The 26218-nt window shown below is 29.2% G+C and overlaps 1 protein-coding gene across 10 annotated transcripts; it reads left to right on the top strand.

The window, feature by feature from the left end:
* The first annotated feature begins 249 nt into the window (after nucleotides 1–249).
* Nucleotides 250–24820, top strand: LOC141458685 (uncharacterized). Of its 10 annotated transcripts, none has more exons than XR_012461100.1 (7): nucleotides 345–835; nucleotides 1264–1808; nucleotides 2219–2359; nucleotides 4460–4528; nucleotides 13872–13965; nucleotides 18776–19211; nucleotides 22874–23077. XR_012461100.1 is itself a non-coding variant. In XM_074136996.1 (6 exons), exons 2-6 carry the CDS (start codon nucleotides 1284–1286, stop codon nucleotides 15404–15406), a joined length of 1314 nt encoding a protein of 437 aa, XP_073993097.1. In that variant the 5' UTR covers nucleotides 257–835; nucleotides 1264–1283; the 3' UTR covers nucleotides 15407–16317. The 10 variants fall into 10 exon arrangements, 8 of the variants coding, with proteins under 8 accessions (XP_073993095.1, XP_073993097.1, XP_073993099.1 ...); XR_012461101.1 differs by lacking the exons at nucleotides 18776–19211; nucleotides 22874–23077 and adding exons at nucleotides 16324–16485; nucleotides 18092–18760 and having other exon boundaries at nucleotides 433–835; XM_074136996.1 differs by lacking the exons at nucleotides 18776–19211; nucleotides 22874–23077 and adding an exon at nucleotides 14922–16317 and having other exon boundaries at nucleotides 257–835.
* Nucleotides 24821–26218: the final 1398 nt, after the last annotated feature.

Below are 26218 nucleotides of genomic sequence, written 5' to 3'. Positions count from 1 at the left end.
TTGAATGTATTTTGCCATTTTTTGTGCGCTATTTTACAATTTGTATTATTATTAACATTTATTTAAAGTCCTGTTAGAAATTTAAGTTCGGTTTTTAAAGTCTGTCTTTTTTTTTCTATACTCATACTCTAATGAATTAAAAAAAATGTTTTTATATAACTATGGAATTTTCTTCCAGGTTTTTCGCCCATCATTTTAAGAATGCATAAAAAATAACTCATTTTTCTTTCCTTAAAAATTTGATATCAATTTCCCAGAGTTTAGTTAATTTTAAGCAATTTTTTATATCGAAATATTGTTTGTACTTTGTAAGAACGTTCAAGCAACTTCAGCAAAATTTTCTAACATTCTCTTGAATTCAAGAAAATAACATTATAAAAATTGAAACCTTAATAGTCCTCAAGTAGTTGTTTTATAATTTTATTTATATATTTTTACAAAAATAAGAAATTATAAGAAGAAACCAAGCGCTAAGAAGAGAATCAAAATATTTGAAGAAAACACAAGAAAGAAGGAATTCAAGAAAGGAGAAAAACAACATTTTTAAATTTATTTTAAACTTAATTTATTTGTGCTTTTAACTTATTAACCTAGTTTATTCTTTGAAAAAGAAGATAAAATCATCTTTTTAAATTTACTGGTCAAGCTGTTGTTAATGAATATTTTTAACTAAATAAAATAAAATAATTCAAAATTAAAAATAAATTCAAATTGACGAAATAAGTGAATTTCTTGGCCCAATGTCACGTGCGGCTATGAGAACATATGATCTAGTGGGCATAAGTAGGAGGGGAGCCGCCATTGCTCGGTATAAATGGAATTTAGGCCTTGGAAGGTAAGGTTTATCTCTGTTTTTTTTAACATTTAATAACTTATTTATCTTCCACATTTCATTTTTACAACAATTACATTAACACATATTATTGTTTTGTCATATTTAAAATCATTGCAATTTAATTGGCAAAAATAAATTGCAACTAAATACTCGTCCTAAATAACTTTGCCAAAATGGCTACGTTGACATTTTATTACTCAACGTTTTTATTATTTTAGTTCTTATAGCGTGTTGATGTTTATTTGACAACACGATTTTACTCTGTTATTTTGTCCAATACAGTAGAAGCATTGAAAAATTGATTAATTTCTAAAGAATGCAATTTAGATGAGAGGTGAATGACCTGTATTCTACAGTGCCAATAGGTTTACAGTAAACTTATACCTTATTTACTACAAAAAAAAATTTACCTGTGTACTATTTTACAGATTAACCAAGGAAAGTAACTATGGAGCCAGAGTTTTGTCTAAGATGGAACAACCACAAATCAAATTTGACCGATGTATTATCCAAATTTCTTGAAAAGGAATCTTTAGTTGACGTGACTCTGGCAGTAAGTTGTGACAATGATGATTTCAAGACTTTTAAAGCACACCAAGCTATACTTTCCGCATGCAGTCCATATTTTGAGAAACTTTTTCTACAAAATCAACATCCCCATCCGATTATATTTTTACGAGACGTAACCGCTGTTGAAATGCAAGTTTTGTTACATTTTATGTATAATGGAGAGGCCAATGTTAAGCAGGATGAATTAGGAGGAATACTTAAAACAGCCACAGCATTACAGATCCGAGGACTTGCTGATTCTAGAGAGGGACCAAAAGTTGAAGACCAATTATTTGAACCTTGTCCAAAGCCCAGACCGTGTTCACCTAATGAAAGGCGGAAAAGAAAAATGTCCAGCGGTTCTGAACAAGCTGGTCCATCTTTTCAACAAACAGCTAGTGATAAATATTCGCCTGAGCCACAAGTAAGTTTTGTTTCTGTTAACATTTTGAGATGTAACTTTCCAAATTTTTTATAGTCAGCATCACTCAACAGTATTAATTATTTTCTAAACAATACTGTTTTCTAGTGTAACATATGAAAGAGTACAAATTACTAACCTTTAGAAAAATTTAGTTTTTAAACCTGGCAAGAAATCTGGCATTTGTACTTCGTGTATTTCAATTTCTACTTTATTATACCAACACTAGTATTACTGTAAATATGCAATAATGGCCTTTAAAATGTTAAATTTGCACAGTTATGTTAGGATTGTTGAACTAGTTGTACGATTGTTCTTATAATAAATTTAATTTTTACATCAAATTTTGAAGTAGTTGAGAAGTTTTATTCTGTTTAGTCATTTGAAAAATCTAAGGAGATTATATATTTTAGGTAAGCTACAATTCGTTACCACCTGCTTCAAAATATCCTCATATACCTTCACCAGAAGGAGGTCAAGATCCATTGGTACCAGTTATCAAACATGAGGTAATCCAACAGGACGATGAATCTATGGATGACCAACAGCACATGGTATGTAGTAAATGCATTGTGTATTTATACTTTATTTATAAATAATACTTTCTCTTTGTTATTTAAGTATATTATTACAAGATTTATTAAGTAATTCTTCATTAATCTATACAGTTTCTTAAGTAAATCTGTTATCATATTAAATAGCTTTAACAAAATAATCTAAATTGTTAGAAATGAAGAGGAAACAGTACTTGCTTGAATGATACAATTTATTTTATTTTTTTAGTTTTAAGTTTTGCACAATCGGCAGACATTTTATAGTTGCTGCACTTTAATTTTCGGAATAAAATGCTTAAGTTTCATATTCCTCAATCTCAGCAATTTTGTTTTTCATAGTTTCTTAAAAAGAAAAAAAAAAAAAAGAGTTACTAAAAATACTAAGAGTTGAAAGAAATAATTATTTTTGTAAAATTGCTAATGGATTTAATCTTCAGTCTTATAAATTACCCAAGTAATTGGATCCATATATACCTGTGCTATCCAATGAATATTGTTGACTTAGCAAATGTTAGATAACTTCTCGTCATTTGTAAATGATCCATTTTGGTGGTTGGTGATTTCTTATTATCTTTGTCGTTTTATTTCAAACTTGCTTTGAAATAGGTTGGATAGGGCAGTTTCATTACTGAATAGAAAAAAAGGTGCCATCAGCAGAGAAGTTCGTTACGAATTTCTTAAAGAACGTTGAAAATTTGAAGTTATATTGATTCAGTTTATATGCTCACTGTTTCTATGGCTGATTTTCAAATTTGTAGTTTAGCTATCAGAATCTCAAGTTCTGAAATATAAATTGTATTTAACACTGCGTTAAGTTTAAAACTAAAGTAGCAAGCCACTCAGAAAATATTGGTCCAACATAGTACTTACCTTTTTAATTTTACTATTTCCTTTTTTCTGGTCCTTGCCAACCATTTAGAACTGTTTAATGTTCTTTTTTATTTCATCAAATAATTCTAAAGATGCTAAAACCTTTTTCTTCTAGTCAGACATTACTGACCTCAAATCTTCTTTAGTTCCGGACTCTCCCTGTTTTCGTAAATCGGTCAGAAGTAGAAATTAAATATATTTCTGAAAAATGAAACTGCTACAAGCTATTTTGTTATCTATTGCACCTCTTGTACTTTTATTGTTTTTAACTATTTGCATTGATTTATTATAGTTTTTAGATTTTTTTTTCACGTTTAAGATTTGCGTATTTAAGTATGTAATAATTTAATATTAAAATAAGGAAGCCGTTGTTAGCGGTTTAGTATGAAAATTCAGTATGTGTGTGGGGATGAAACATTCATCTAAGTTCCTGCAACGGTTTCTTACACTACTCTGAGTAATTTGTATTTTTTTTTTTCTTTAACTTTTATTTCTTAATTTAAAAATATTCAAGAAAGTTTTTCTTCTGTCACCCAGTTTTATTCAGCTCATATTCTTGTTCTTTTTTTTTTTTGTTAGCCTTAATAAGTTTAACAGAGTTGATGCGACGTTTTTTTACAATTAAAAATGTGGTTGGGTCCGCAGTGCGGGAAATATCTTGATTTTGTCCGTCGATTATTGTATCCCTGACTGGTTTGGACTTCCATCATACAATATGTAGAGATTTCAACTTCACTTACGGTATCGTCTCGTACTGCTCTTTCCGAGTCAGCAAAGTAGTGCGAGACGGTACCGTAGCTGAAGTCGAAACCTCTTCGACAAAAAAATTAATATAACCTCTGGTAATGAATCAAAGCCCGAAACCGATTAGGGATACAATAAAGTGCAACGACGGATAAAATCAAAGATATTTATAAAAATTATTTTAATTTATTTATCAACACTTTATATTTTTCTTACATCCAGAAGATTATTTATTATAATTGTTTTATAATCTTTATTTTTTAAACGAGATTTTCACTTAAATGGCTTATTATAGAATTCGTTTACTTTCAATCATTTTGTTCAGTTATTAGCTTTTGAAGGGACAAGTCATGACCCTTAATTGAAATTTTAGAAAATCGCGTTTGTCGTTACGGGTGACAGAGGATATATTCTTTTCTAAAGAAATTAAAAAGTTAGCCATTAAAAAAGTAAAACTAACCTCTGGCGTGTGTTGTGTGTTGACAGACGAACACGGAGGTGTTAGAAACCGTTGGGGATGCGACGATGCTCCGCGGGTACCTAGCCAGGAACAAGGTAGATCCGCCCAAGTTTCTCCTAGCCCCCGCACATACTTCTTCTGTCGCTAGGTACAAACAGAGGCCACAAGAGATATCAGTGATACAATCACTGGGGGGCAAGATAGGCGGTTGCGGAGGAAATTCTACAGGAGTCGGAAGTGGTGGTAGTAGCAGTGTTACAAATATAGGAACAGGAATCAGTTCCGGAAGCACAAGTGTTGCCTGCTCTGTTAGCAACCTGTCAACTATTTCGCTCAGTTCATCAACCTCTCAAACCACATCAACAGTTAGCAGTGCCCCGGCGACTGTAATGGCCACATCAACGCCAAACCAAGCCACTCCACGTAAAGGTGGTCGCTTCAGACCAGGGTGGTTGGATAATTTCTATTGGTTACAATACGATGAACAACAAAACACAATGTTTTGTAAATTCTGTCGTAAATGGTCGGGTACTGTGCCAGAAATGAGGACATCTTTTGTTGAAGGCAATTGTAATTTTAGACTGGAAATTGTGAATCACCACGATAGATGTAAATCACATCAATTGTGTATGGCCAAAGAAAAGGACGCTACTGATCGAAATCCTACGGATCTTACGACTGATGGCAACAGAAATAAATCACCTCAACAACCTCCGCCACCTGAGTGATTCATTTGCATCAGTGCCTTTAGCCTTATTAATTGAAGTATTGCAACTTTAATCAAAATTTATGCCAAAATTTTAATCTTCCTAAAACTAGTCTTCTCACTTATCTGGAGTATTTTCTTGTTTCTTTCTTAATGGTTTAAACAATCAAAAATACTTTTTGTTAGTACTCGACAAAAGATAGAAATCATTTCTTTCTTTGTGGGATGTTATATTCTCTCATGTTCTGTTTGAGTGCAGCCTGTTCTTGTCACAAATGCTAGGATGCGAGACTGCGCCTGTGTTTTAATTTATTTTTAACTGATTTCCTTATTGATTGTACTATACCGCTGAACCCTTGTGTAATATGTGCAGATTTTACAGTTTCTAAATCTACTTATTTGGTTTCAAGTTATTTTGTTAAGCATCAGAGTATATTTGTTCCCCATATTTTTCTCTTAAAAATTATTTAGCATTTGGAAATGTGTATTATTATTATTTCTTGGCGTAAGTGAGAAAAAGCTCTTTGTATTGTTATTGCGTTTTGATAGCTTTTTTTCTCCTTGCTTTATTAATCGACCAGATGTTTTTTAGGTAAGCAAGTATTGGTCTTTGCAAATTTTTGAAGGTAAAAATTTTAGATTATTTCTTTAAAGATGTTATAGTAATAATAGAAGTGCTCACTGTTAGCGAAACACAGATCTTGCTTGCTACGACGAAAGAGTGAACATCGTAGTTTTTATTTCCATTTTTTTTAAGCTAAAATTTTACATTATCCTAGAATTTTTGGTATTTTTTTCATTGGAGTATACTACCATTCATTTTATTGTAGAGTCCCGTAATGTCTGGATCAATTTTGGTTTTGCTTTATGGTATCGAGGGGTGCAGATGAACAACTGCTGCTTGTTTCATATCCCTATTCTAAATTAATCATTTTACTTTGTTAACTATTTAACAGCATTGTTGCTTACGTTATCTGTTACTTGTGCAACAAATTTATATTAACAGAATTAGAACCTCCCGGAGAGTATTGCTTATTTTAAGATTGAAACATACATTTGAAATCTTTCAATTAAAAGCTAAAGGCGCTGTTTAATTATTAATTAAATAGTTAAAAGTGCGGAATTAGTCATTTTTTTTTCATTATAGTTTGAATTGTTTTGTTGTCAACTGCTCTCTCAAATAATTGTAAAATGTGACTAATTCTCAGGAGTCTCAGGTTATATATTACTGTAGTTTTCATTTGTATTATTGATACTTGTTATCGTATTTAAATAGAAAAATATCTCAGGAGTTTTTTCATCGTTCTTCTAACAATGTATAATAATTTATTCTTAGAGGGTTATGCTCAGCTGGAGTGTTCCTTTTTTTAAAAAATTCAACTCAGAGTTGTTAAGTTTTATTTTTTCGTTATTTTTGTTTTATTTTGTTAGAAATTTGGATTTGATTTTTGTTTTTAAATTTTTTTTAAGTGAAGTGATGGAAATTTAAACAAAATTTTCTGAGTTCCGGAAAGGTTACAAAAAAAAAAGCCATTGATTGGGTGCCATCATTGTAGAAGGGAAATTTGAAAAAAAAAAATTCAAAATTTTATCTGAGACTGTGATATTAAAGTAAAAAAGTTGTAGGAGCAAAGCTCGGTGTTAGGAACTCTTAAGTTCATGAGAAATGGGAACTAATTTGAGTGGATTTGTGATTCTTTCGAGAATTAATAATAGAAAAAGGAGAGAAAGAAAAAGGTTTTGGTTCGAACTGTAACTTTTCTCTTACTGCTGTAATACTGTCATTCCTATTTGAAATTTACTTGTCAGAAGGTTGGGTACGAAATGCTTCATTTTAAGTTACCAATCATCTTCAGTCTTTTATGTTTGGCCTAAGTCACGAAGTTTAAGGGAAACAAATTCACAAATAAGTTGTAGATATTGCACGACTTTGGTTAGGTATCACAACAAGTACACTCTATACTAAGAGTTGTTGATTAATTTCAAGGAACCGAGAATTGTGAGGATATCACTTGATTTAATATTACGAGAAATTTAGATAAAGCATGTTATCTATCCTCCTCCGTCCGTGACACCTGATTGCACTTTAGTGTTCCATTCATTAAAATGTAAACAATTCTATTCCTTCGCACAATTATCTCGTGACTCATTTCTAAAAAAAAAGGTCAGCCTAGGAGTTTAAAACTTCGAACCTATAAGGTTTTACGATTAGTAGAATTTTGTTCCTTTTTTTTTTGTTGCCCTCGCCAACTATTTCGTCATTTCCACGTTCCAAATAAGAATTAGTTGTTCTACCCACCTAATTTCATTGTACCATCATTTTCTGTTATCCATTTTCAAATGAATTTCAAGTGAACCGAAATGTTTTTGTTTTTTTTTACCATGAATTTGTTTTGGTATCAAACTAAGTCCAAACATTCCTTATATCTCCTTCCTATTTGTAAATATTTTTACAATGAAAAAATGGCGTAAAGAATTCCAATCTTCGATTATTAAGAACGGTTGACATTTTCATATTGTTCTCGATTTAGATAAGAAGGGATATTTTTTTGCAAATTAGATGTACGCGAGTAAGAATAGTGTTCAGATTTATCCGCAAAAGCTCAATATGCATGACGCTCAACCGCATCCCTAACACTTCGGATCATTCTGATTTTAAGGTCATACAACTGATAGGCCTGATCAATTTTTTTTTTCTTTTTGGTTTGTGGGAAAAAATCGAATTACTTGAAATATTTTAACTTTTATCAACAGCGGTAAGAAAGAGTCTATGGTTTGATGTTGGATGATGGCCTGCTTATTTTTTTAGTTTCTCCCAAGATTTAACTATTTTTTTTATATATATAAAATACAATTTTAAATAAATTTAGGATTTCAGGGTATAAATGCCGTAATTTGTTTATTTTTTCAAATAATAACATAATTTTGTTGAAGTAAAAAAAGAAATTATTAACGTGAAACGGTTTTAAAAAGTTAATACTAAAATACTATTTTTATATACACATAATTATGTAATGTAATTTTTAAGATATAGGTGAGAATTATAAATTCTCTGCTTTGTATTCATTATAAACTCGGCTTAACTAGAATTCATTTAATCTCTCCAAAAGTACTACTTATTTTTATTTTACTTAATTTTTGGTTTGTTTAAGAAATCACCGGTTGTTTATGGTAGTAAACATATTATTAGGTATTTAAAAAAAACAAAAAATAGCTATAACAAACTGCCTATTATGAACTATAAATATTTTTTATTTTACAAATTAAAACGCATATTTGAGTATATTATCAAAGTGTTGGGTAGCATGATTTATTTTAACATTCCACGTTAATTTTCTGAAGTATGGTTTGTTTGTAAAAGCAAAAATCTGTTGCATGACTTTTTATGGCAAAAAAAAGGTAAAATATTTAAGTTACCAATTGATTTTTTTTTTATGGCTACTTTAAAATATATATATTTTCTCAAATTCAAATATTTGCAAAAAATAAATAATAAGTACATATAAAATACTAAAATGCTTTGAATGTTAAATTGGGCTGTGTATTTTTTTCGTAAAAAATGAGAATGGGTATTTTTTTATGGTGTATGCTATGTTGGATAAATTATTGATGGAATAATTTTAAACTTAAGTAAAAAATAATAATAATTTGAAATTCTTGCTTAAATATTAGCATACACTATTTAAGGATACAAGGATCTGTGATAAGAAGGAATATTGTGATTCTTAGATGCTAGTACAAAAAGTTTTGTAAATTAAATTTTTTGTTTAAAAAAAAAAAACTAATTATTTCTAAATTTTGTTATCCAGTCCAGAAAGTACATTTAAAATTGTATTCAAAAATACTTTATTTGTACTTTTTTAAACTGGTCTCACTTTTATTTATGTATAAGTACACTTTTCTGTTGGGAAAAAAAAATACTGTGAACGAACATCATAATAAATAGGTTATACTCGAAAGTAATTTCACTTTAACAACTAGTATTAAAATAAATTAAGAAATATAGAAAACTATATTTTTCGCTATTTTTAATTTTACAAATTCAAATGTATACGACCATTGTAATCATGTATTGCCGAAGAATGCTCTATCTAATAATGTAAATTGCGAACGACTAATTATTGGGATCTACACGGTTTGTGTATGGCTAAGTAGATTTATTAAGAATATTCACTCATTCTGGTCTTTATGAAGGTTACTCTGTCACAAATTATTTACCATATGTGTATTAATTAACGTGTTTGGCCATTTTATCTAGCCTGCACTGATTCTTGTTTTGCTAGAGAAATTCGCCTTGTCAGAGGATAAAATGTTCTAAAACTTGAAAAACATGTAAGTGATTAATAAAAATAGTTTAAAGGTTAATGCAATATTCGATCAACTTGTATTAAATTTACAAAAGAATTAAATAACTTCGTCTTACCGTTCGGTACTAGATACTAATGCGATCATTAAAACTTGTAGTACAAGTTTTCGAAAACGGTTTATTAGAAAATGACAACCGAATTTGTTTAATCCTTTATTCCTTTGTTCGAAAAAGTTTCCATTGAAAATTTGGTATTTTCAAGGTAAAACCAGTTATCATCTCTTGAAAGAGCTGCTTCTTTAGAGTGTAAGATTAAAGAAAGGGGAAAGCACAATAAGTCTCTTGTGCCTGCGGTGCCATGGGGTATAGGTCCCGTCACTTTTCTAATTCAAAAGTATAAGATTTATCCACCTGCAAAATGTTAAGGGGAGAAAAGCATACCTAGAATTCTAAATTTGCAAAAATAATAATAATAAATAAATAACTGGAAGTGTGGACATCATAGATAAGTTTCAGATTTAAACAAAAAAATAATATTTTTTTATTTTTCAACTTCGAATGCTAATATGCAGTTGAAAGTATTAGCGTTATTACCCCGTTAAGGTTATGTTAGCAGATCCCACTGCTGCTAGAAATTATACAATAGTTTTTTTTGTTACGATTTAAGTAATGAACCATTTTTCTGAAATTTTCATACATTATCTACCAAACCATAAAATCTGTACTTATAAGATTCCTTTGTCTCGGTATGTACAAAATTTTTGAATTTTAGTTCTAGTAGACTAGTGTTCCCTTCTTCATGCAAAATTTATACTTTTATTGAACGAAATGAAGGCTACTTAACTTGAAATTCAATTTTATGTAAGAGCTTTACTCAAAACAAGTCAGGAATGGGCATTTTAAAAGACCTGCTACAGATCGAACCTTAATTGCTACATGGGCCTCGCATTATTTATTTTGGAATAAAAGGATTTCATTATTTTAAAAAAATATATATATTTTTAATCATTCTATTCTCACGGTTTTGATTAGAACAAATTAATTTCCATTTAATGTACTATTAATGTAAATAATTCTATTCAGCACGAAATCCTACAGGCATTCAGTATATATAGAGTTCGCAATTTATATTTTCTAGGCGAGCAAATAGAAATAACATTATTAAAAATGTGCATTGCTAGTCAAAGCAGTTCTCATATTGCTCTTCTTTTTTGTTTTTATTTTCAATTATTTAATACAATAAAAGCTGTGTTAACTGGTATTTAGAGAATTATGTCAAAATAATTTTCCCATTTTTCAGAATTTCTTTTTTAAATTCAAAATGTAAAATAAGATAAGAATTCGTTTTTGTGAAAAGTGCGAGAGAGAGTGTGAAGGTTAATAGAGTTGATACAAATTTTTTAATATTATATTTTTCTTTTATGATAGATCAAAACTTAAAATTCTTTCGTTGTACTTATATATTTCTCTGATAACCAAAACGAATTTATTAATTTCCTTTCTTCAGTCTTTAACGTTTTAACTTGTCTTTGTCTTTTTGCTGGATTATGACTTGACTTGTAGCATGCCGGTAAACCAAAGCTTTTATTGACATTTTTAAAGGTAGTTGACTGTTTTATTTATTTCTTTTTGTTATTATTACAAATAATAACTAAAGAAAAAAACATAATTTATTTTGTTACGTTATTGTTACAAGTAAAAACTGCTTTTCATTCTAGCAAATATACATTTTGATAAAAAAAAACAACAACATAATTATAAGTCAGGCTTCTAATTTCTTTGAATGAGGGAATCAATTTATTTTCTTTTGAGCTGGCATTTAATTTGTTGAACCAGCTTAAATGGCTTTAAACTCATGGCCTTTTTTATGTCTTTATTTCTTTTGTATAAATGTTTTTTTCTTTTCTTTTTTTTTTTCGTACAAATATATTGTGTAATAACTGAACTTTTTTTTTTATCATTTATTTATCTTTATTCATTGCTCAGGTGTGCTACTATTTGAAATCGTGTCCAAGCCTTTTAATTTATGTTACATCTTGGTGTAACTTTCGTCTATTGTCCATTGTATAACCTATTCTAAACTGAGTTACTTATGAAGTGATTTAGCAAAGTTTGCATTACTGTTTCTATCAACATAACAGAATTGTTAGTTGTATTATGTGTGTGGTGTTGGGTGTTTTAGACGACGTTTTATTTTATAGTGATCTCTATATTTTTTTTTTTGTGTACCTTACATTATTTGCTCACGTTATGTTATAAGTTTGGTTGTAAGTGATAAAGCCAAGATCTTCTTTGATTTGCAGGGCATCGTGTTCATTGGTAGTGAAAACTTAAGTAAGGGAAATACATTTGTAGTTTCCAGAAAGGAAGTGAATATGTCAAATGATTGTTATTGTTTTAATTTTTATAGGATAGTAGTCAAGATAGAAACTGCCTTTAGGCACAAAGATCGATTCACTTAATTGCTTTAAAAAAAATGTTATTGTGTACATTTTACTCTCTTTTATCCCCTTCTTAAGAGAAAGTATGACAATTGCGGGAAGATATCCAATTTTTTTCAACTGGCTTATACTTTTATTGTCTCATGACAAAATGGTGATCTGTTTAACGCTCACAAAGGAAAACCAGGGATTCCGACACTACATTTGTGGGCCAAGTCGATATTCCAACGACGTATATACCTTGTACATTTTTTTTCTCGTTTTGTCGTAAACAACACTGATTTCTTTTTATTTAACTTCTGTTTAGGATTGCATATTTATGATAATATGATGCAACTTTTATTTTTAAGATTTTCCAGGAAAAGTTAGTATTTCTGAAAATTGGTTTCAAGAATTTCGGAGAAAAAATTACTCCTTTCTTATCTTAAAAGCAATTGCTTCCAATTTTACCAAGCATATAGATAATCTGGTTGTGTATACTTTATATATAAATGGATAGTATAGTGTACACACATTGAAGTAAAATTCTCGACATCTAGATTGATGAATGAAAATCCGAAACGTGACAGAAAAATTTAAAAAAACATGCTTGCTATGTCGGATGAAAACAATTATATTTTTTAGCACTGTGAACTCAACCACAATTTCAGTTTTGGTAATTCCTCAAGCTGATGTATTTAACGTTTGCTCCATGTCTGATTTACATTGCCACTAGCATTTATTGCTTATAAAACTAGGCATTAAATTTAGTTCTAGAAGGAACTCAATGAAAAAAAAAATATATTTTTAGAAACATAATTTTAATTCTGATGTTTTTGTACAGAATTTTAATGCAGCTGGACTAAATTGAGGTTCTTTTTCAGTAACTAAAAAAAACAAATCTTGATAGGGAATTCTCCAATTTGAATTTTTTTCTTCTTCAAGAAACTTTACTCCTCATAATTTTCTATTATGGAGAACCTATGTTATTGATTTTTCGTTATTGCAGATTTTTTTTCTTGTTATACGATGAATTTTTAGACTGCAAAGGAAAAATTATTGCTATTATTTCTAATTAATTTAAAATTGAGCTTTCCTTGGGCAAACTTGTTTTGCTACCCCTTGAGTGTAAAAGTAATATTATTAGAGGATGGACTGAGTTGGATGACTCCGAAAAAAGTATTGATTAAATCCAAAATTTATTGACTGTAAGAAAGGAACTTGGTAAAAAGGTAAAAGCAATGTCAGCCTGAAGTGCCACTGGCTGTTTACGATTTTGACATAAAAAGCCCAATAAATTTCTTTAATCCTGACATAGAAAGAAACATCAGATCCTCTACATATAAAATAAATCATTGCCATAACAAACGTTAAAAAAAAAATCAAGGGTTTTATAGAAAATATCTGCGACATTAGACAGCTCTGGAAAGATCAACTTATTTATTATAAGTTACGTTACAATGGCATATAAATTTTAAAAGGAAGGCCAACTTGATCGATTGGAACAACTGTATAAGTGATAGAAGGTGTGGAAAATCGTGTTTTTAACGTTAATCTTAAGTACTTTTTTTTTGCCGAATTCAATAACATTTCGTAAGAAAATGTTACTCCGACGATAGTTAAAAAAATTAAAGTGTGAAATGTTAAATAAATTGAAATAAAGCTGTTATAAAAACCAGGAACTGTACATTTTTATTTAAACTATAAACATAAAGACTGCTATGGTAAAATTGTTTTATTGTATTTGGCAATGGATGCTGTCTGATTCATTCGTACATTTTATTATTACTGTTAGTTGAGTTATTAACCTTTCGCTTTACTTAAGTTTTCTTTTTAAAAGACCATTCAATGAAAAGAGGGTACATATGAAGATTATTTGTTGATTTATACTATTGATCAATCAAATAGAAAGGTTAGAAACTTAGGTAGAAATTATTAACCATAATTTTGTCATACAAAAACAAAACAAACAAATCTTTTTATATCAAGTTTATTTCCAATTCTAGGATGACGGTGAAAAAGGTGGAGGAGCTGGATCTTCAGTAAAACTAGATTTTGATCCTGGAAGTGGGCTGAACGATACAGGAGACCTGTACGATGGTAAGTAAAGTGGCTTATTCTTTTTTTGTTTTTGTAATTAGTTTTACCTTTTTCCTTGAAATCACTAAAATAATTCCTGCTAAACTCCCATTTTATTTTCCTGGGTTATGTTTATGTGGGAGCGCTTTTCTTCTATATATATTTTGTTTTTTGTTTTTGAGGGATTTTTTTTTTTTGCTCATATTTTCGATATCTAATCCTTGAGAACATTTGTTCAAGCTCATATTTAGGAATTAGAATTTTTCGAGCAGCAATTATGAATTAACGCTTGTGGTGCAATATTTTTGTTTCTTCTATTTATTTTCTTTTAATTTTAATTTTGGTTTTCATACTCGGCTAATCACTGCAACAAATCTTCTTGCACAAAAATAACACTGAATATTAACAAATTATTTATTTATTTCCAGTTTTATAATTATTTCTTACCCCTTAAGTTATGTGTTAAAAATATATTTATAAATGATCTAATTTTGCCAATTATATATGAGTTAAAATTTTAGGTAATTGTTGTGTCTTTGTAACTGGTACAAATACAAAAAATACATTCATTTAGTTTGGTTCTTGAATGATTCACCAAAATGTTTGTTTAGAAATGTTTTCTTTTATTACATTATTTTTAGTTAATTTTTTTTTCTAAATAAAAAGCAAGAGTAGGCACAAAATTGTGAAAAAATTAAGTATAATATTTTAAAACTGTGTACTGTAATCTAAAAATGTGAAGTTTTATATGTTATATACATGTATGTACAAAATACTGTTTGGGATTCTATATCCCAATTTATATTACCATGGTGGAAATATGTGTTCACTGATTACAGAAAATATGTAATATTTAATGGGTCCCCTTGTTTGTTACATTCTAATATGTATGTGGAAAAATTAATTAGAGTTTTTTTTTTTTTTTTTTTACTGGGGGCAAAATTATATAGTGTGTACAAGTTGTTTTTGTTGTGTAGCGATTGTGATTCCCATAGGTAAGAGCTTCAGTATGCCGGCATTAATTGGCAGCAGTGGTGAACGTATTGTTGAATCCGCCATGTCGCTAGACGTATCAAGGCTAGGAAGAGAAGGTGGCCGCAGTATCAGTCCAAGTTCCTTACAACCATCAGCAGTGCCACCATTAAAAGCAGCAAATGAAATGATATTCAGACCGGATCCTAATACGCCCGGCATGTACTTATGTTTAATATGTAACAAGACTGTTCGCAGTAGATGGCATCATTTACAAACGCATTTCTCTAGAAATCATAAGTGTCCGTATTGTGATGCCGTTTATTCTAGAATAGATACGTTAAAGTGTCATACAAGGAGAATTCATGGACTAGGTATATCTAGATTTTTTTTCGGCCTATATCCAGGACTATATCCAATACCACCGCCTACGCAACAGGCTAGCACCAATGAAAATACTTTACTTGCTTTACCATCAGCACGTTTCTAATGAAAAGCTGCGTACATAATGCATGAATATTTTGTAATTAATTGCATCTTCAGATTATAAATAGCTAAAAACACTTAAAAATATTAGCACATAACATTTTTAAAACTTTATTTGTATTTATTTAGGCAAGAGTATCAATTTTAAAAGTCTGTAAACAAGAAAGAGTTTATGCTTTTCAAAAAGCAAAACAAATTCAAATTTAAACATAAGACAAAAAAAATCTGTTTATATTTGCTCAGCAATTCGTTTTACTTTTATACATTTTCCATTACAGAATTTAAATTATTTATATTTTTTATTTGCAATGTGCTATTTGTAAAATAATCTCTGAGCTCAAACATATTTTACTAGTGATGATTATTAACATGATCTCCAGTTATAAAATTATTTTGTACATTTATTTTATTTAATTTTGTAAACATTTCCTTTTGTACCTGAGACTAAAATAAGTAAAAATATTTTTGTTATATAAAAGAAATATCTCTAGTCAGCCAACGTTTAAAAATAAATAAATAAATATTAAATAAATCTTAGTTGCAATATCATTTTTTTAATTGGGTAAAAACTCACCAAATTTTGGTTACATGAGTCTTTAAACTGGGGCCATTACAGAAAAATTTAAAAAAAAAATTATAATAATCAACGATTTCCGCAGAGATACCAACGAGGTGCAAAAATAAATTATTTTATTTATTTATTTTGTTTACCCTAAGGGATAAGCTCAAACTATTTATTATATTAAGTAAGACATATCGATAAAATAATTTAAACATTTCAAAAACAATTTATCCTTATTTTATTTATTTATTTTTATAATAAGGCTGGAGAAAAAATTGTTTTTCCAATCAATGTATTTTTATGTATATTTAAACAATCCGTAATGGCGTTATTATAATTTTCTTACCACAAAATTGCAGATTTTGGAATATTTGGATTAAAATAACATAGCTAATAAACATTATGAAAATTTAAAAACAAAAACATTATTTAAGAAAAATAAATGTTCTCTGAATGTGTACTTGTCGTAAAAATTGGACTTAATTTTAACCTGCAAAAAGAAAAAAAATTATATGTGCTTAGTAAGTATGTGTATTGAACATATTTTTAAATATAAAACATACATATCTCGAAATTTTATTTTTAAGTTTAAATGAATATAATTTTATTGAAAACTAAATATGTATCGCAATTATCGTTATAAATTGTCAAGAAATAGTAAATTATGCGATTTAACAGTTTAAAAACTAAATACTTCACAATTTATTACAATATGAAATTCTATTTCATTTTTGATTTTAATACAAATGTTATATTTGTTACTAATTGATGCACCATTCATCCTTTAAAAATATTTAAAATATGTATTCAAGAAAAACGAAAATTTATCTTAAAAAAATACTCTAAATAATTTTAATTATATTTAATGTCTTCAAAATAATAAATTATTGTTTGAAGTGGTTAAATTTTGAGCCAGTTCCTTTTTTGTTTAAGGCTTAAAATAATTAATGAATGCTTAATTTGAAATGATCTGCTCAAAATAATGAAATTTCATCGAACAAAAAAATTTTAAAAATAATTATCAATTGTATCTGTCATTTAATATTCTGTTTATGTGCCTTCTGTTGCAACCACAAAAAAAGAGATTTTCTCACTCTTACTCTGATTTATAGCCGTTTGAATAATTTAGAAATCCTTAATTGTGCAAAAACAAAAGATGCTTAAAAAATGAGAGGCGTAGTTCTTTTAATAAATTGTTAACTCGCTGTGTTTAAATTCATTTTTCTTTATATAGAAAAATAATAAATCCGTCATTTAAAAAAATATTGACATGAAATTTGATAGTTCATATGCGGTATTAAGTGTTTAGGTATTTTTGCCCTTCTACATAGGTAGAAGGTGTTGACAGGGCCGTCAAACTGGATATGTACAAAGCGTGCAACCGTATTGCAGAAAGTTGCGAATAAATTAAGTAAAACTTTATAACTAAATAATTCAGCTTCACAATAAAAAAACCAATCCAAATCAGTATACAGATTATATTTTTAGCCATTTAAAAGTTTTTTACTTTTTTTTGTTTTTGTTTTATATGTATGAACGAATCATTAAAATTTTATTGTTTTACAACAAAACTATTATTATTATTATTATTACTTATATGCAATAAAAACTTACAGTTCTATTAAAGTTTCATAATATGGCGAAATCAGATTGAAATTCAATAAAATAAAGTTGCACCCATCATATTTTATTATGAATTTTAGTCTTCTGAATATATACTGTGCTAAGGAATGTTTGAGTGTAAAATACGGATTAATTTATTACTCTATGATGTGGTCTGTACGACAATTCTTGAATCTATAATAATAATATAAAGTATAAAAATAAAAATATTATAGCAATTATTATAAGACTGTTGTATTCGTATTCTAGCTATACATTTATTCCAGGTGTATTGTTCGTCCGTAGTGAACTAATTTACTCAATTATTTCACTAAAACAATTCCAGTTTCCTGCGAGAGTTATGACCCACCTCTCTAAGTCGCTGTCGTAGGGTCTAACATTAGGATATAATCAATAATTAAGTGCATCATTACCGTGCATTAAGAAACTATAATTCTCACTGTTTAGGGTTATCATTATTTTTTTCTGTAGCCTGGTTAGTATATTGGGCTCCGACTGTTGCAGGCGTTCATCCGTGTCCAACATGTTTTGATCTTCTCTTTACCAAGACATCCTTGTAGGTGCAGAAGACAGATTGATGATCAGAAAATTTTGTTGACTAATACGGAAAAGATCTCTATGGGTTGCATTATATTTGTCTCTATAAAAATATAACTTGAAAATGTTCCAAGTATCCTTAATGGCTACAAAAAAAAAGTTCAGTTATAAGTTGTCTTTGTTTTAATGTAAGTAATTTTCTAATTTCGATCCGATTTCGTCATTTGATAACTGGATTTCATTAAAATGTAATGTGAAATATAGGTATGAAAACAAAATTTAAAAAATTATTATTCTTGCAACTTTAAAGAAAAACAAAAAATGCGTTAGTTATATACCTAATTTAAGCAGTTAAAAGATAACATTTTGACGACGCAGTTTCTTAAAAAACTCATATGTAAATTAGATTTTCTTATATTTAAAATCTAACTTTTTTTGTTTAAATTCAATTTTTCCTACAGTGCAAACAAAAAACAGTGGGACATCAAAAGAGTATCGGTTTTTATATTACGAAAATTTACTTTATAGTTAGGTTATATTTGAAGTGCAAATAAAGCTGATTAAAATGAAGTATAATAGTGTTTTATAAAAAATTTATTTTAAAAGCGTTTAGTAGACCATGGTTTGTGGGTGTACATTTTTCTGTTACAGTAGCCAAGCAGCGTCGTTACGATGTACTATTTGTTAAGATGTCGCCAGTAGCTTTCAAGTGTCGCCTGTGTGGTAAAACAGTTAGCAACAAATGGCATCATGCCCACAGTCATTGGTCGGCCACCGTTGCCTGCCCATACTGTCCGCATGTCTACACCAGGAAAGATAACCTTAAATATCATATCAAGGCTAAACATTCAATTGGCTCGCACTTGATACCATATCTACAAACCATGAGCGAACAATATAAACAACAAATACAATTTTAAACCATTTAGTTGATTTTATCAGATCAAAAAATATTCTTAGATCGTGATATATTCCCCTCCATTAAATTTAGCGAAAGTAAATTATAGTAGTATCTATCCCTATTAAAATAGCAGGCGAAAGGTTTTATAGTACCTTCTTTTGAAACTGGAATTATTTTCAAAAACAGGTTAGAGAAAGAATAAAAATTCAAGTATACCTACTTTAAAAAATGCATGTGTATTCAAAAAAGGGCTTCTTGCTGCTTGCTCACCCCTCATATTTCTCCTGGTATATTGCATGGTTTGTTTTCTCTCTATTATAGTGCATGAAATCAATTGCATGAAAAAAAAGAACTTAGCATTGAAATTTACTAATTTTTTTTTTTTAATTTTTTTTAGTCATGTTTTTTTTGGGGGGGGGGGTTGAAAAATAGCTTCTTCAATGCGACCAATGGTATTCATTATTTTTGCTGATAGAAAAATACCTTTCTGAGACAGAATTTGGTAAACGCACAGGGTTTTTTTTAAATTGGAATATTTACAGTTCTGTTTGTTTTGTCACCATCTTCTTTTTCTATAAATATGAAATTGTTTCAAAAGGGCAAATTTTTTCTTGAAAAGCCAATTCAGATTAGTCGTATTTCAGATCGAAAGAAAATAAATAAAAAGAAGAAGAAATCCTTCATTTATATTAATATTGATTATTTAATAGTTGATCTGTTTATCTGAGAAAAAAATCTCGTTTAAAGGGAATGTTTAAAGTAATATTCACTTTGTCAAAGCATAAAAATATGTGATGACTTCATATGAACTCCATTTAAAGATAAATTCATCAGATTGATCATATACTCAATATGATATTGGCTGCAGTGAATAGAATTATAAGATTATACTGTCAGCATTAGATTATATGTTTCAAATAATAGATATTCAGAGATCCAAATGTTTGCTCCTTTTTTTAGCTAGGATGTTGCAGAAGTTATTTTCAAATTTAATTTCATAGCCTGTTGAAGAAGAAGATATTTTATCATTGAAACTCATCAATATCGAAGAGGATGTCAAAATTGATCCTCCAACCAGTTTTTTGCTCCTCTCATACAGTGTTCGTTGTTTTATTAATTCAGTGAATCTGTTCACTGTTAAAAAATAGCTCTCAGATACGCATTGAAGTTGTAGATATTATTTCTTCGAAAAGATTACAAAATTTTATTTCTAAAATAATTGTTATATTAATATTATTAAAAAAAATTAAGGGTAATGGATGTATACGAATTCGACTTTTGGAAAATTACCAAACCTATATGTTCTGATTTTTAAGGCAAACTTTTTAACCTAAAAGGTCGTAGAGATCAATTATGTTTTAAGTGGGAATCATCGGTATACTGTAGTGATAGCAATCTATCTATCTGTCCGGAAGATGTGAGGAACGAAGAGCTACTGGTTTTCCTGTGGGGGTGCGTTAAACCTCACAATTGCTTACGGTAGGATGGTAGATACTGTTAGATAATTCTTTTCGAGTGTTAAGATAGAACTCCTCATAACAAATATTTCCTACGTAATCTAAATTGTTAGTATTTCTTGTTACAATTTTTTGTTTTTGTTTTAGATCAATTTTATGCACAATTTAACATTAATTATTGTAGGCAGCCTTTCTTTAAAAGGGTGTAACTTGACAATATTCTACCACTTTGTTTTTAGCCCCAAGTATATATATTATTATTGCTTAAATCACAGCTTTTATAAAAATTGGGAGTTTACTAGTGAAATCATCTTCATGTCAACTGCAGAATACTTACATTTCTAACGCTGAATGCTAAATAAATAGAAATGTAGCAATAAGAAATAGTGACTGAAATATTGCATCTTTCTGGTTTCGTCAGAGGAAAGTAAAATTTACTATAAGATTTTCGAAATTTAGGTTATGTTAAAATTACTTGTTTGAAGACACTGCGTTAATCTTTATTTCTCTGGAAGTGAACAGCATAATTTAAAATAAAATTGTGGTAAGAATTAAATACTTTTACATCTTTTGAGTAACATAAGTTTTAAAAAGAATTTGAAAGTTTGAGCCTTAATAATCATTGCTATAAGAGAAAGTAGTATGTTTTTTCACTGTATTTTTATTTTTATTTATTTATTTTTTTTGATAAAATTATTAACAGCGTATCTACGAAAACGCAAAATTTCGAACATGCCATGAAATCTGAAAATTTCTACTGACTTTCTAAATTATTGAAGTTATACTCTTTTGGAGATTAGATTTGCTAGGAAAATAAAGATCTCGTAACATTTTTCATGCTTTTACACGCCAGTTGAAGAATTTTTTTGGAGGTACTAACCTGGATGATTGACCGCTACAAAACCTGAAATTCATAATATAATAATATGTGTACGAAAAATTAGGATTTCCACTTGGCCCAGTGCAATCCAAATTAAGATTAGAATATGCTCTTAATTTAGTTTTGATTGCTTGATTTCTACAAGCAAGATCAACTTTATTACACAGGCGGCGCTATTGGAGACTGAGCTGGGCTCCATCTACATCAATTTTTTACTAAAATAATTTATTGTTAGTAGTAATTTGAAAATTTGTATATTGTAAAAATAATAATATGCATGGTAATTCCTTTTTTAAATTTACTTCAAACATATTTTTTAATCACTTATTTTAAAATTTATTCGTCCTGCAATGTGATGTTAAATACACAATTGTGCTAGCTGGGGCCGATTAGGACTAAGAGGATAGATGATGCTGTTTTTACAATCATTCCCTCACACGTTTAAAACTGACCTTGTGGCTCATCTAGAAAATTGAGATGGTGAATTAAGCAAAGCTTTCAGATCTTGCTTCGCGCAAGTTCTGCTAGATTTTCTCTCTTTCTCCTAAAGCCTCTGCCTTCGGCCTTATTGTTCCTACCATCACTCGTCTGCTGGCTATGCAGTAGGTTTAAAGAGTGCTCCATAATTCTTGCCTAGAAGAAATTCCAAATTTGTCAGAAATCTGAGAGTTAAATTACAATATCCTATTATCCATTAGCAAGAAAAAATTTCGCATGTCCTCCACATACATCCATTTTGAGGGTCTTATTTGAAATACTTTCCTAGCAAAATACTTGTTTTTGCATAGCAGTTCTGGAAGTTAGGTAGTAAGCTTTTTCTGTAGTGTAATTTAGATGTAATTAACGGACTCGTATCTTTATGAGCGAATAAATAAGTTAGTGAAATTCCAAATAATTAGAATATTAGTTGAATAAAAGTGTTACTTTGCTGAATCAATTGTGTGGTTTTAGTGATCTTTTTTGCACAAATTATAAGTTTGAAGAAATTTAATTTCGTACTTACTCCTCATTATTTAAATATACATTTATATATTAGGACGAAGTCAATTATTATAGCTTTCTTTTGTTATTCTTTTGCGAGTTTTAAAAAATATCGTAGTGGTGGAATAAAATTAAATACTACTTCAGATTTTTATTGTTAATGTTGGCGTTGCATGTAAGTTTTGTTTTAATTGGAAAAAGAATGAGCGAAATGTACGCACAGTAGAAACCTTGGGGCCATTTTGTGCCTTAGAAATACCAAGTTTCTTCTTTTAATGAGCATTATATATTTGAAAATTCACTACTGTTTTATTGAATGCCAACTGATATTTTTCTTTGTCAAATTAGAGTTATGTTTAGTTTTGGTCCATTTTTATAAGAAACAGCTGTGTTTTAATTTTAGTTGCATCTATGCACAGCGCTTGTGCTCCATAAAATCAAATTTTATTGCTATAATTCACATTTTATTTTATAAACTGCTTGCTTATTTTTCTTTTATTTTTTTATCTTTTTGTTTGCATACATGACAGGTTCTCGTTCAGTGCATATGAAGATGGCATTCGATCGTCTACCCGGCTGTACAAACCTGCACCGTTGCCGTCTATGCGGTAAAGTAGTAACCCACATTCGCAACCACTACCATGTCCACTTTCCTGGCCGTTTTGTATGTCCAATTTGTCAAGCTACATATACACGCAGTGATAATCTACGCACCCATTGCAGGTACAAACACGCACTCCCCGAAGCACTATCTAAAATATCAAATACTACTGAATCTGCGGCAGGAAAATCGGCCGATGTCAGTACTGATGGCGCAGTCTGACGAGAGGCCAATATTTTACTTAAAAAAAGAGGATAGAGTTCGAACGCTTCTCCCTGCATCCTTAGCCACTTCTAAATTCCTTTTTGTTGTTTAATTAATAGCTCCGTCCCCATATAGAAAAGTAAGCATTTCTTTGAATTATCTATCTTTATTGATATATATGTGTTATTTTAATTTTTATTACTAAACCTTTTTTTAGTAGAATTTTTCTTCTTAATACTGTGTAATCTAGAGACACTAAAAAATGATAACGAAATATTGAGCAATTAACAACCTAATGGCCAGTAAAACGTATTCCTTCTTATTTTTCCCGATTTACTTTTTTCTATCACAGATTAGAATTAAACTTTTAATTCTACGAACTCTATATTACTATAGTTTTTTGTTGCCTCCATCCAAAAACACAGAAAATAGTATCTTTTATTATGTTTTACTAAATGCAGAAAAGTAAACTCTCTGGTTTGTTTCATAAGTCGGAAATTTCATGTGGGTAATTAAAAAACAACTGTGATAAAGAGAAGTACGATTTAATGTCTTAAGAAGGGACCCTCACTGCCCCTGAAAGAGGTATCAGAGTGGTAAGCTGTAAGCTTCGGTTGCCTTTGGATATAAGCGCAAAGTTTTGCATTTTTTCGTTGCCAAAAATATGTTAAAATTTTACTTTTTCTTCAAAAAGAAGAGTTTTATGTATTTTTTATAAGCTATTAATAAATTGCGCCCTATAACATGCCTTAGAATTTGCCAAAAGGTTGTTTTAATTGATTTAAATTTTTATTTTCATCAAGTACTTTCTTTGTTAACAAACATATTACGAAAATTTTGTTTTTATTATTCATTGGTGAGTAAATAATTTGAATGAAATAATTAAATTTACTAACAGAAAACTGTTTACTAGTACTAGCGAACAAAGCTATTTACATTGGTCATACATTGCTGTAAATATGATTACTCAAACTTTATTATAACTGTGATATTTGTAAAACAATCTAAAATGAATTGTTTCTTAACTTTTTATTTCCTTTTTCAAAAAAGGTTAAAATAAAATTTAGATAGGTGGCTGAAAGCCTTTAAATATATACATTTATATTTATACACGTATCTGTTTTTGTTTTTTGTTTTTTTAGTTTCCTCATCTCTAAGATGTTAATGTCCAGCAGTAATTTTATAAATCACAAAAATTAAAAGTTATTTTACCAAATGTTTTATAATCTTTTAACTTGAATTTTATTTTTTGTCTTTGGAGAAGCATAGCTCATCTCTAAATTTATTTTATTTTATTAAATATATGTTATATTAAAAAGTAACAAAATTAAGTCGTACATACTCTAAGGTATTTAATGTATTTAATTATTTTTAATATGTGGGTTTGAGTGCAATTGTTAACGGGTTTAATTGTAAATACAATAAGAAATATATTATAATTATTTGACTCTTATTACTGTCATTATTTTCCAAAAAGATTTTTTTTTATTTAAAAAGAAAAAAGTGCAATTAATAGTGCAAACATAAAGGTAGAGGTATTAAAAATACCAGTGTTTTATATAGATATTTTTTGCTTTTATGTTTATATATGATGAAGAGTACGTTATATATATCATTTTTTAAATTTTACGTTATGTACATATTTAAATAAATATAGATAAAAGTTATAAACTTTGTAGAAAAAGAAATATATATATATAGCAAATAATATTTATACTTATGTGCCGACATCTGTACATAAATCGTTTTATAATAAAAGAATAAATAAATCGTTAAATAAATGTATTTTTTTTTAAAGAAATGTTGCAGTTCATTTAATACTATTGTTAACGATTTGAATTAATATAAATTGCAGCATTGGACTACATTAAAAAAGGATTACTCTAGCGCCACAGATAGTACGATGTACTGTCGAGTTGCAATTACTATATAACATATATATTAATATGTATTTATAATTTAGTTTTTTGTTTTTATTTATATCACTAACTGTCCCCGGTTGATGTGGCTCAGTCTGGTTAAATGAAAAAGAAAGAAAACAGAAAGCGCACGTTTCTAATTTCACAATGTTTGTGGGTACACAATATTTTTTGTTGTTCAAGTGTCTGTGCAGAATTTGAGATGACTGGTTTTTCGACTTTAGAACACGCAACATGTAATTGTCCTTGTGAGAAGTTTTTCATGTCTAGATCTGAACCGCACAATACTAAAGATTGGCCCTGAGTATTGTTGATGGTGATTGCAAACGCCAATCGAATTGGGAGTTGTTATCTCTTAAACTGAAATGGCAAATCGGTTGGAATCAAAGGAATAACGAGGAATGAGGACATCCTCAACTCTGAAAGGTCGTGTCAAGATTTTTGCTTCTACAACGTTGCTCTTATTATTATTATTTTTTTTTACTGCAAGCCGCGTCCATTGTAAAGCTTTGGCTGATTAATATTCCGATACATGATAAGTAGCCCGCCGATTTTCAGTTACAGTACGGAGTGGCATCCCAGGTAGGTCGAGTGAATTTAAAAATTCTGTTAGATAATTAACCTCTTCATCTGTTTCCACAACAGTGTCGACGGAATTTATGTGACTGCCTCGCTTTGAATGTTAAGACTGAATTAAGCACATAGATGTCTTTGGTCTTGGTCGCAAGAACAGCTTGTCACTCAGCCAATCGTGTTTCTTATAAATTTATAAGAATTAGTTTGAATTTCAATTGGCTTGAATATTGGCAAATACTTTTGCAACCAATTCTTCTTTTGTCGCCACTAAATTCCAGAAGTTATGAGACAATGAAATTCGTCCTGAGGTCCGACCAACCGGCACCTTTTTGTTCCCAATTTCCATCAATTGATGTGAGAATATCTCAACTGAGATCGTTTTGCAGCTGGTAACGCATATTTGTAGTTAATTTTAACGCCTTTACATGTCGCCACAAAGTAGAGAATTTCAGGCAAGCATTTATTTCGTCCGCTGGTGTCAATCGAGGAATTACAGGTAATTGCCTGTAATCTCCTGCAAGCAATATTAATGCGTTTCCACGTCTGATGTTTCCACGAAAATATTGCAATTTTCG

This window comes from Rhodnius prolixus, unplaced genomic scaffold, assembly GCF_049639745.1.
Source record: "Rhodnius prolixus isolate KJV_2025 unplaced genomic scaffold, Rpr scaffold_5, whole genome shotgun sequence".
In the NCBI taxonomy this organism is placed as follows: domain Eukaryota; kingdom Metazoa; phylum Arthropoda; class Insecta; order Hemiptera; family Reduviidae; genus Rhodnius; species Rhodnius prolixus.
Note: the sequence above shows the minus strand (reverse complement) of the source record. Positions and strands in the feature narration are given on the sequence as shown.